The sequence below is a fragment of the Carassius auratus genome, chromosome 8, assembly GCF_003368295.1.
Source record: "Carassius auratus strain Wakin chromosome 8, ASM336829v1, whole genome shotgun sequence".
Taxonomy (NCBI): Eukaryota; Metazoa; Chordata; class Actinopteri; order Cypriniformes; family Cyprinidae; genus Carassius; species Carassius auratus.
In genome coordinates this window covers 23877020-23889639 of record NC_039250.1, presented here as the reverse complement: position 1 = coordinate 23889639, position 12620 = coordinate 23877020, and the positions used below count along the sequence as shown (strand labels likewise).

General features: G+C 35.1%; 1 protein-coding gene across 1 annotated transcript; it reads right to left on the bottom strand.

Annotated features, from left to right (window-relative positions):
* Positions 1–2489: 2489 nt before the first annotated feature.
* Positions 2490–12045, bottom strand: LOC113106834 (globoside alpha-1,3-N-acetylgalactosaminyltransferase 1-like). The gene is made up of 4 exons (XM_026268849.1): positions 12005–12045; positions 3572–3604; positions 3349–3483; positions 2490–3228 (listed from the first exon to the last, which is right to left on the bottom strand). The coding sequence occupies exons 1-4, from the start codon at positions 12043–12045 to the stop codon at positions 2538–2540; spliced, it is 900 nt and encodes a 299-aa protein (XP_026124634.1). The 3' UTR covers positions 2490–2537.
* Positions 12046–12620: the final 575 nt, after the last annotated feature.

Sequence of the window (12620 nt, the reverse complement as noted above, 5' to 3'; positions counted from 1 at the left end):
CTCGCCAACACCAGCCATCCGGCTTCATGTTCTGGTATCCGGTATCATGTTCTTGGGCTCCATTCAGCCAGTCGCTTCCCTCAACATGAGGGTCTATTTGGGTGATTCCTGGGTAATTTAGTAGTGCTCCCCTTTTTCCAAAAAAGGGTCGCCTATGAACGCGCTACTCTGAGCTCGGAGTTCTCCTCTCATATGAGTTTTCTTTTTTTTTCCCCGGAGTGCTCCAGTATTGTTTCCATAGATCGAGTTGATGACTCTCAATCATACTGTTTTGGGATGCAACATTCCATCTATGAGCTGCTCTATCAGAGTGCCACGAGAGCCCCTCCTTAGAACGGTATTTGAAAATCCATGCTATGGTAAGTGTGCACGTGAAGTCTTTCCAGTCCATTCTAGGGCTGTGCAATTAATAGATACCGTCATAAAATCACAATGTGAGCGTGCACAATTTCTAAATCGCTTTATAGCACGATTTTCCTCGGCCCTGACCTCCCACAGTATGATATCCGATCCAATCAGAATGCAGCGCGCCTAGTGCGAGAACAGAACAAACAGGGCATATGTCTACGTAACTCCAGGTTCACACACTGTCATAGAGGGATTTATTTATTTATATTTTTTGCCATAAGTAATTATAAAAAAAAATAATAATAATTGAAATTGAAATTGAAATTTGTCCTTTGGTTATCTATAACTGGGTAATTTTTAAAAGAGGCATGCCCAAATATACCCAAAAGCTTATAAAACCTAAATGAAAACTCAAAACTTAATGAAACTTTGTGAAAACATGTAGCAAACGACTCTTAACAAGCATGCAAATTTTCATGGAGATCGGACCATAGGTGGCGGTATAACCGTAGAAAAGGTCTCAAAAACACATGGTAAATGGCCTCAAATTAGTTGAAAATGCTCATATATTCACACAAACACTAGATCTTCATATCATATGATAGATCATCTCATTCTGGACAACTTTACCTTTGGGACCAATGTTGTCAATAAAAATGTTAATTAAATATTCAAGATTAAAAAAATAAAAAAAATAAATAAATAAATAAAAACTACTTTTGTAAACTAGTCCAAGAGTTTTGTCTGAAGATCAATAAAAGTAGTACAATTCTCTAGACTCTCTCAATAATTATCAAAAAATGTTGAACATTTGCATTTGGACAACTATATAGCCGTCATTTTATAATATGTGCTTTACATAGTGTACCCAAAGACCTATAAATAACAAAAGAAAGCCCACAAAGTCTCAAAACTGTGTAAAATAATGCATAATTTTATTCTAAAGAAGCATGCAAAATTTTAAAGAGATTGGGGGAAAATATAACACTTTAATTGTTAAAGGTTAAACAAAGTGATGTATGAGAAATTGCAATGTATAACCACTAGATGGCAGCGGAAGACCACTAATGGTCTTATTAAACTCTGAAACAGTACTTTTTTTCATAGATTTCCTTTTGGATTCATTTGAATGCTTAAACATTATAAAATCACTGTTGTAACACTTTAAATCTCATTGATTCAAAGCTAACAATTTTGTTCATACAGATATATCAGTTTTTACACTTTTGCCAGATTATGATTACAGTTAAACCTGAAAATGACATCTAAACTCTAAAAAGAGAAGACTTGCAATAAGTTTTGTATCACCTATTACTTATTTAAAATATCTATACCTGAAACAAAATGTGTGTACTGTATATATAGCTGTGTCTTTGTGTGTATATGAGTCTGTGAGAATATGCTTGTAGAGTATTGATATACTAGTTTAATCATTTAATTTTAGTTTGTGTGTATGTGAGCCTATTCTTCATTTTGGATGTGTTTAACTGTCAGCCATACATTCAGGTTGGCCAAGACCACCTCAAAGGCCTTAATATGCTTGAACCCCGGTAAATGCTGCTTGCAGCTATATTTATATTATTTTTCATTATTATAATATTTTTTTGATAACCCAGTTTAGGAAAGGGACGTCATACCTATCAGGAAATATAATTAGCATCTTAATTTTGCAATGAAAACATATTTTAAAATTAATATATATGTCCATGAAAGGGTGGATATATCTTATGGTTTACTGTATGCTTTGAATAATGGCCCATAATTATCTACAAATAATGTGTGTGGAGCTCGGCTAATATGTTTCTATGGTATTTGAGTGTTTACTATTTATTATATTTCATAGAGCGACTGAGAAATTAAAAACATTGTGAGGGTTGAAAAGCACTATATAGCGATATTGACCCCTAAAATATACCTCTGTCTTCTGTCTCGAAAATCTATTTATTTTATTTTTAGCATTGTGTTTTTATAAGATATCGTGTTTGTTCATTCTAAAAGATTTTGTCAGATATTGTTTCTGATGCTAAATTGTGCTCATAAACATCTGTACTTTTCAGTGATTATTCACTTCTTGGTGGTAGATGTCATCTTCACTGTTGCCAGTATTACCTGTTAACAGATTCACAATATGTAATGGGAGGACTGTCAGAACACAACATTTACGTGTAGCTGAATATTGGCAACAGTTTCTACGGGTTTGGACGAACTTCAGCATAGTTTTTAGGTACATTAGTGTAGCGAACTATTTTTATTAAGGCATATTTTTCATTGACATCCCGCCACATATATTCAGGAGAGAGCAGTTTACTAGGTTTGTTCAAAAGGAAATACTTGTTCAAGTGAGACTCCTCTTGCCATACTGCTTCAATAGAGTTTGCAGCATCAATTTTCAGATGCTCCCTGCAGGTTTTGGTGAGAAGATGTACATCCTCCAAAAAGCCACCAAATGCAGCACCAGCATAATAATAATCACCTTCCTCAACAGGAATGTATGCTTTAGATTCTGGCCTGCGCTCATATGTGAATTGATTTCTTGGAACATTAAAGAGCCAAGGATGTAACACACCTACGAGACGACCCAAAGTCTCTGCACCCCACCGGCCATAGAACTTTCCATCTATGTCAAGGCAGAAAATATAATCTGCCTCATTGAATAATTCATTCTCTATTAGTTTTTCTATTTTTTCCATCCTGTTCATACTGATTTCCTGCCATCGATTCATAGTCGGAACCTTTTCAATTGTCAAACTACGGTTTTCACCTATCTTCACTTCAGGAATTGATTCTGGTTGATCTGTAAATAAGTAGTAATGCACTCGAAATCCGACAAAATAATGTTGTTCTGCTGACTCCAGAAAATCTTTGACAAAACGTGTGTATCTAACAAACAGAGAAAACAAATTCATTATAGTTAATTTATCCTTCAATGATTAATATTTCCAGAAACAAGGACAAAATTAGAATTCTTAATACAAGATGAAAGGTATCCTGAAGACTTACTTTCCCAAAGCAAAGACAGTGGTTGCTATGGTGAGATTTTGTTGTTTGTAGATGGAGTCGATCAGTGTGGAGTCAAAGGTTCCCTCCCAAATGATTAGAGCTGACCATGGTGACGCAGAAGCAACATCTGTCCGACTTCATAAAAAACACACATACAGCGCTGTAATCATTCCATCCATTATATTTAGTAACAACAGACTGGTACTAAAAATATAATACTCACCCAGCCACCACACTCGGCTGGTTGTACAATAAACTGTAATAAAAATGAATAAGTAAAAAGAACAAAATACATTTTATTGGTTCATTAAATTGATACACATTAAAAACATGGATTTAGAAGTGTTTTTGCTTGTTTGTTTGTTTTTTACTTCCATCAATGGACTGAAGACCTCATTTAACTCTCAGTTGTCATCTGATCAGAACCACATGAACCAATAATGTTTATTTTATTTTTTTTACTTGAACAGTATATTCCTTTTAAAATATCCAGATCAACTTAAAAATAGTCACTTTTAAGAAGATTAAGTTTTACTTACCCTGGTGATGAAAGCAATTCAATGATCTTTTTCCTCCATTTTGGCCTGATTGAAATAAAGTCAAACTTTTACACATGAATTTGTTTATGTTGTGTGTGTTTGATTGTAATTGAATGTGATCATTACTCACTTGATGATGCATTGTTCAGTTATCTGCTGACTGCAGCTTTAAACAGTAAAAAAAAAAAAAAAAAGAAAAAAGAAAAAAAAAATCAATTATTGCAAACTTCTCAAATCAACAGAACAACACATGCACTCAGGGTCGTCACCTGCTAAAATAGATGCTCAGTTTAATTTGATAATGATGTGTGTGCATTTGTTCATGAATATGAGCATGTACATTAATAGTAGCAGGTGTGTCGATGTTTTCAACAAGATTTTGTGAGACTTGTGGCAGCGGGTGACGTCTCAAAATAATTAGCATATTTATGACGTCATTGCATCAAGTTTCGTTCACACAAGTTCTGGTATTTCAGATCTTCTCTGCTATCTAAACTGTCACACTGCAATAACTAAATAATGCCCAATAAATCTGTTTCCATTTACATATTTTCTATAAATACTGTAGTAACTAAACACAAGTAACCATAACACTGAAATCCTGATAAAACCAACATAAATTTAGCCTAAACTAAAGAACGACTGTATGCTCAGGTTTTGGCTATATTATTGTTTCATGCAGTGCTGCCTGCGTCTGAGTAACAAACTACGTGCATATTAACATATGAACTACTGTGTGTTCATATTTCATATTTATTCCAAACAGTAGCCTAAGTGAGCGACAGTTGCTTGGAAATTATGTTGGAAACTGAATGTGCCGTTCCTACGCCGCGCACTGGATATAAAAGACGCTGAGAGAGAACCCTGCGCAAAAAGAGTCGCTAGGTTTGTCAGACGCGGAAAAGTATTTTTGAGCTGGCCAGGTGATGGGTAGCTACAAGCACCGGCGGCGCCAGGGGGGGTCTTGGGGGGTCTCAAGACCCTGCCAAAAAATGCCTTGACCCCCCATTTGACCCCCCAGCCTCTTCCTGATTAAAAAATATATATATTCGGGATAAAGATCCAAAAATGTTTCTCTTAAAACTACGCAGAACAATAATAAATAATAATTATTTCGACATTTATTCATACACTGAACTGAGAACCGTTTCTGTCGGACGCGTCCGATTCGAGAACCGAGGAGCTGATGATAACTGCGCATGCGTGATTCAGCGTGAAGCAGACTGACACAGAGCGCATCTGAACCGAACTGATTCTTTTGGTGATTGATTCTGAACTGATTCTGTGCTAATGTTATAAGCGCGGGTAAACCAAAGGCTTGAATGAAGGGCAATCATCGCCAATGACGGCATTACATCGAGCGCAAAAGAACCGGTGAACCATTTTTTTTCAACTGGTTTATTTGATCGAATTGTCCGAAAGAACCGGTTCACTTGAGCACCTGCTCCTTTGCCCCTTAAGTGCGCTTTTGTCAAAGCAAAATTTCCTAATTTTTTTTTGTAATAACATACACTTTTGTGAATGCCTGCCCACGCCCAATCATAATATTAGTACAATTTATTAATAATAATTTAGCCGTAAATAAAATGACCAACATGATGACCGTTCACCTGACTACGACCTCATCCAACCGGGAAGATTCCTCATGCTGCACGCGCATTTTTTAATTGCTAGAGGATATTTTCAACATCGTGGCAGCTGGTAAGTGGTGTTTCATTCTCAGCGAAGTGATTTTGGTGTTTATTTACTTATTATTATTTTACAAGAACGATGTGATGTGAGAACATGCAGATACGTTGTTTATATTGCTGTGTGTAGCCTGTAGTGTAGAAGTAACACTAACGTGTTGTTTGAGGGAGAAAGGTTTCACAGGCATCGAGGGGTCTGGTCTTTTTTATGTTATTTGAATAAACTTTTATTATATTACAGTACTTATTTATTTTTAACACGTAAAAATAATTATCACAACACTGGTAAGGCTTATTCAGATTTTCTCATTCTCTGAATTATCATTATAAAAATAAAAACAATTCAGAAATGAATTAAAATATAATTATATTTTAAATGTGATGCAAATATTTTTTCTACAATAGCAACAGTGTTTACAACAGCAAGACCACTTTAGCCTGTAAACTCAATAATATCTATCTGGAAATAAATGTAAAAAATATCAATGTCAATAAAAATGCATAATATACCTGACATGAAAGTGCAGTGTGAAGGATATGAATAACAAATGTAGCCTGTCATTTGTTTACATTGCAAAGGTGTTTTTGTTGTTTAGTAGCAGAAATATGCAGTTATTAGCCATGTCCACTGTATTTTTTTTTGGTTTTCATGAGACCCCCCTTGAAAAGACCAGGACCCCCCATTGCCCCCCCAATCAAAATTGTCTGGAGCCGCCACTGGCTACAAGATGCAAGAAGACTGACACTATGATTATGATTACGGATCCAAAGCCATATATATACATATATATATATATATATATATATATATATATATATATATATATATATATGTATATAGGCTATATATATATATATCTATAGATATGCGAATTTGCCAAGATAATAGGCCTAAACAACAACCTACGGTCGTTTTCATAAGGGGAAATCCATAGGCTAATAGGCTGCTTTGTGTTAAACGCGGGGGGGGAAATCCTTATAAAAGTTCAGTTTAATACTGGTGAATTTGTCATTGTAGGCTACTATTTTATTGTAGCCTATATATTTTTTCGATTTATTCAAAGTAAGGGGAAAATCCAAAAACCTTACAATTATTTGTTACAATTAACGCGGTTAGTCTTATTTGTTCCGTTCATGAAATGTTATGTATATGAGACGTTTTCATTAGCGTTGTGTGTGTGCTTTATTAAGAGTAATATTGAATCGACCTAAAACATTAATTTTATTTCTGGAACAGGGAAGACCTAGGGTTAAAGATCAGAAAAAAAAAATCTTAATTTGTGTATACTATGGCAGATACATGGTGCAGTTTATAATATAATCCAAAAACCATGTCAAATTATATTTTAAGCCAGTTTGATACGTTTAATCAGTAGAAATGAATTTATTTGATTCAACATAACTCATAGCTATTTAACCAGAGATGTATAAAGTACTAGAGACCCATACTTGAGTAAAAGTAAAAGTGGTCTATCAAAAAAGTGACTTGAGTAGAAGTAGAAGTGCTCTTTAAGCACCACACTTAAGTAGAAGTACTAAAGTATTCAATATTTTTTGTACTTAAGTATTGCAAGTAGTCTATTTTAAAATTTACTACTCAAGTACTGAAAGTAAAAGTAGAAGTATTGTGATATGTAGCTATTAAAGAAAGTAGTCAAGTTTGAACATATTGTTTTTACTATTTCAAATGATTAACCTAAAGGACAATCACAATTCCTTTGACTGTAACTTCTTGTAAACAAAAAACGGTTACTAGGGTTAGTTAGCCCAATTTGCTAAATTATGTCATTAATAACTTACCCTTCATGTTGTTTCAAACCCCCAAAACATCAAGAGGGTCATTTAGAATTTTTTGAAGCATCGAAAATACATTTTGGTCCAAAAATAGCAAAAACTATGAGTTTATTCAGCATTGTCTTCTCTTACGTGTCTGTTTTAAGACAAAAGCAGTTTGTGATATCCGGTTCGCGTACGAATCATTCGATGTAACCGGATCTTTTTTAAACAGTTCACCAAATCGAACTGAATAGTTTTAAACGGTTCGCATCTCCAATACGCATTAATCCACAGATGAACTTGTTTAATGTGTCTGACACTCCCCCTGAGTTAAAACAAACCAATAACCCGGAGTAAATCATTGACTCAAACAGTACACTGACTGAACTGCTGTGAAGAGAGAACTGAAGATGAACACCGAGCCGAGCCAGATAATGACTCGTTCACGAGTCAAGAACCGTTTCTGTCAGACGCGTCCGATTCGTGAACCGAGGAGCTACTGAGCATGTGTGATTTAGCGTGAAGCAAACCGACACACAGAGCGTCTGAAACGAACTGATTCTTTTGGTGATTGATTCTGAACTAATTCTGTGTTAATGTTATTAGCCCAGGTGCAGTCAACGGCAATGATGCCATTGCGTCGAGCGCAAAAGAATCGGTGAACTGTTTTCTTCAACTGGTTTATTGAATCGAACTGTCAGAAAGAACTAACATTACTGGTCATCCGAGAACCGATGCAACCGGTTCTTGACTCGTGAACGAGTCATTATCTGGCTCGGCTCGGTGTTCATCTCTCTCTTCACAGCAGTTCAGTCAACACGCGCGGTCTTCTTAATCGCTTGATTCGCTCAATGATGTGCCAGCTTCTGAATCCACAGTTCTGGCAGTGGTTTGTAATGGAATGATTCGTAACATTTTTATAATTGTAACGAGTAACGATGCAGCACATTAAAAAAATATCGGAGTAAAAGTATTAAACTCAGCGAAAATATGTACTGAAGTAAAAGTGGAAGTAGGAGAAAAAAATAATACTCTAGTAAAGTACTTAAGTACAGTAGCGAAGTAGTTCTACTTCGTTACTATACATCTCTGTATTTAACCGTTGCCTCTTGTCATTGTACGATTAGGCTACATTTTTCAAAGAATTTTTAATGAATATACAAATTAATATAATTAATTGAATATTGTTCATTCATTTATTTTTAACACTGGACCCCCAGCACTGCTACTTCCCGCGATAATGTGTTTCTAAGTATGTAAACTCTTTTCGAAAAAAAGACACCAGGGTCTGAAAGTTGTTTAATATAGTGCTCAAGTCCCGTCGCGCTCGTGTGGATGACGCGGAGCTGATGGCGATTCATATTCTTCGTGTCTGTGGAAATCAGGCGCTGACTGGACATCGGGAGAACCGGTGTTCTGTTCCCGGTGGCCTGGCAGACGATTTGGCCCTCTAATTTAATATTGTTATTGTATAGTTGCAGGCCGAATATACTAAAGCGATTATTTCCGAATCCGCCATTCGATAATTAAATCTCTAATAAATCAGTCGTTACTGGTAATGGTTGGGCTCGTGCGCTCTCTGCGCATCCGCCGAACGGTTTGGATCAGACTCCGAGTAATCAATGAGAGAGAGAGAGAGAGAGAGAGAGAGAGACCGGAGTGAACTGTGTAAGCGCACAGCTGGAGCAGAGAAGCGACACTTCTGTTCAGGGTTTCAGGGGCAGGTCTGTTTCATCTGTAAATATGCTAATGTAGTTTTGTGTTTGTTTACTTAATCAAGCAGCAGCAGCAGCACCTTGCTCACACTCACTCGAAATACTGTATAAACGAAGTCATTACTATCTATTGTAATGTTACAGTAGTAATTTAGCAGACAAATCATCATATTTTATCATAGGGTTAGGGGGAGCTAGTGCATACAAAAACACAACCCTTGGAAAATGAATGTAGCCTATGGAATGGCACTAACCGTGGTTTAACCATGGAATTTGTAGTAAAAATAAATACAAGTGGTAATTCATTTTCCCAAAAAACAAAAATGCACTTACAAAACATGGTAAAAGTCAAATAAAAATCTTATTAGTATTAAAGTCATGACAGAGATGGATGGATAATGGTAGTGAAGGTGCAGTTCAGGAGAGAACTCTTAATTACGTTGCAAGTCCCCCAACCTAAGGATTCAAATCTTTTTCATGTCAAGTCCATAAAACAATTGGGTTGTCCATGTTTCAGAATGGGTTGTGGGTGTATGAGTGTGAGATTTCCCAGCCTATTTTTTTTCCCAGTCCGCCCCTCATGGAAATTAATCTCTAGAACTGCTCTGAGTCACTTCATGAGCATTTTTTACTTATTTTGAGAAACTATCATCATATCATATACAAAGAGACAGCAGTGTTTCAAAAAGACACCAATGTTTCAGGAGTTTAGTACACATAATAGGACACATGCTTATTAGATAACCGTATTTGAGTTGATGTATATGCTTTTATTTTTTACTATTTTTCCCCAAACCATTGTTAGATGCAGTTAGATGCCTGCAGTTATGCAAAGATTTGGTTTTAAAAAAAAGTATCTATAACTATTTATTTAGATTTTAAATCTGCATAGAACTTCAGGTCAATCTCATTAAAGTAAAAGGCAGTACTAAAGTCTGATTGTGTGGTGGATGTGTTCAAATGTGATCATCTTAATTCAAGTGATGAAGGATGGTGTAAGTCTGACAGTATTGAGCACTACTGTAAGGTTAAACCTGCATGATGTAAATGGTTGAAGATGATTAACAGTTGCAAATAAACATTCATTAGAAATTCATAAAAGTAATCAAAAAGTACCCAAAAGTAATTAGTTACTTTACTTTAATAAAGTAATTAAAAAAGTCACACTACTACATTTTAAATAGGGTTAAATATTTTACATTTTAAATAGGGTAACTTGTAATCTGTAACCTATTACATTTCCAAAGTAACCTTCCCAACGCTGAAAACTATTTATAGAAACCTGTAAGTCCCTGCTTTTATGGGTTTACATTTTGCTTAGTCTATTTGACATTACATTATTTTAATTACTTTTGAATAATTCAGCACATCAACATTTTAAAATATGGAAAAAATATGGAAAATATGGAATAAATTATTTTGTGAACCCCTTTGCTTTGGTCCTGAACCCCTGATTGAAAACCCTTGCATTGTAGCATATTGTGTTTATTATTATTATTATTGTGCATACAGATAATATTCGGTCACATGAACACAAGAATACCATCTTTAAGAATTTTATGCAGAAATCTATAGACACCCCCCACATTTCTTTTAAATCACTGTTCATTTGACTTGCATCTTTACTCTATTGTATTTATTTGTGCTGAGGCTTGTAGTTAGATAGAATATCCTTTTTCTTTTTTTAATATAGTTTTTCCATTAACATAGCAATACCGAACCGTGAAAAAGTTCCACTTTCCGTTCCACCCCTAATTGTTACCTTTTTTAAAACAAAAGTAAATAGCTTGTTCATTTTTTTTACAGTGTCTTTGGTTTCATTTCTTTGACATGTTCAATATGTAACCTGACCGTAGCCAAGAGTGAGTCCTCAGCCAGCGACTCACTTTTCCTGTACACTACACATTACAGAAGACAATGATGGCTTAGATTACAAACATACCCCACTAAAAATCTGTTGTCCATCTTCAGACTGACAGAACCACATAGCCTCACAATATTATTAATCCCATAATGACAGTCTAAAAGAGACACACAACAAATATGATATTTACAACTGTCTGCACTGCAAACTCATGGAACAACACTGTAATTTCCACGTCTAGTCACAGATTAATGGTGTTAATTTTGAACCCGACAAACAAAACTTACAATTTAAAATATTGAATCTTTCTGATTGTTATTAGGGTGGTTGACAAGCCAGAGAGCTTCACTAAAAACTTTACCAAAATGGTTAAATGTGAAGTGCCTGTTCTATTAGTCAATCATACATTTATTTTAATTTTTTTACCAAACCATCAACTGTATTTTAGCCTGCATATCAGATACCCATTCACAGACACACACCTGTTACAAAGAATTTAGAATTTCCATTATAGAAAAATTCTAAATCATCTTCTAAGTCACTTCTTAGAAACCTTGGATCTACATATGTGGCTTGCTTATAAAGATTCCTGAATGAACAGTGTAATCATTCTTAATTTCCATCACCATTAAACTCCATCACAGTGGTAATGTCTGTTTTAAAATGGGACCACTTTATGACATGAGACCTCCAGACACCTGAGACCTAAAGTACCATTTGCACCTGCTTAAAAGAACCTATCTCATGGTTTTTGTTTTGATATGTTCCTGTGTTCTATCTCAAAGGCTTTCTTCTCACTTCAAAATGGCATCAAGATTATTATAGTTCAATCAGTGAGCCATTAATATGCTTTTTAGGTGTCTCACACAAAGCAGTGTGTAACCTGTGAGAAACCTTCACCTGTTGGAGTCTGCCCAGAAATCTGCACAATTGGAGGTGACAAGATTCATCAAAAGAGGCAAGAAAGTCAGAGGGAAGGTGTCACTAGAGAGAAGTTTCTCCATGATGGAAAGACATGGCACGCTAAAAAGGCCAGAACTGATTCAATGAACCAGACAGCTGAAACCCTGAAACCCAGAAACCCATTCCTCCTCATCCCCTTCCTTCTCACCCATCCTTTCCTACACAGAGCTCACTCAGACTGGTCAGTAGTAGAATATAATGGTCTACATTAATGCAGGTGATATTTACAGTCATATTTTGTGTAATTTCAATTGTCTCAGGTTAACTGGTAATGGTTTCAATCTTACAAAAGTAGACTAAAAAATAGTACAGATCCGAGAGTGCAAGTGCAAGTCTGCAGCCAGACCCTTCTTGTCAGATCTGCTTTTTTACTTATCTTATGTTATGACTGGTCATAACTGGTCATTTAGAAATGTGTACTAGTATCTAATAATAAGTACTAGTATCTAATGGATAAGTACTAGTATCTAATAATAAGTAATAGCAGAGACAATTTATAAGAGACATGCCACTAAAATATGATAAGTCTTCCTTTCTTTTTTATTTATAATAATAAATAATAACTGGTGCAGTAGAAAAGGAATAAAATTTGGCTTTGATCCTAACCACTTCTTCTTGTGTATATGACATTTTCCCAAAATAATAAACAGTTATTTTATTATTATTATTTTATTTTAATTATTAATTTTGTTATTTTCATTGGAATAATACATACACATATACATTT

Bases quoted from the DNA above. Each gene is read 5' to 3' on its own strand.
- LOC113106834 (XM_026268849.1), bottom strand. From the start codon at position 12,045: ATGGGTGAGAAGGAAGGGGATGAGGAGGAATGGGTTTCTGG. The intron at 3,484-3,571 runs GTGAGTATTATA...TTTTTTATGAAG, and splicing joins CAGCCGAGTGTGGTGGCTGG to TCGGACAGATGTTGCTTCTG. The intron at 3,229-3,348 runs GTAAGTCTTCAG...TCTGTTTGTTAG, and splicing joins ACTGTCTTTGCTTTGGGAAA to ATACACACGTTTTGTCAAAG.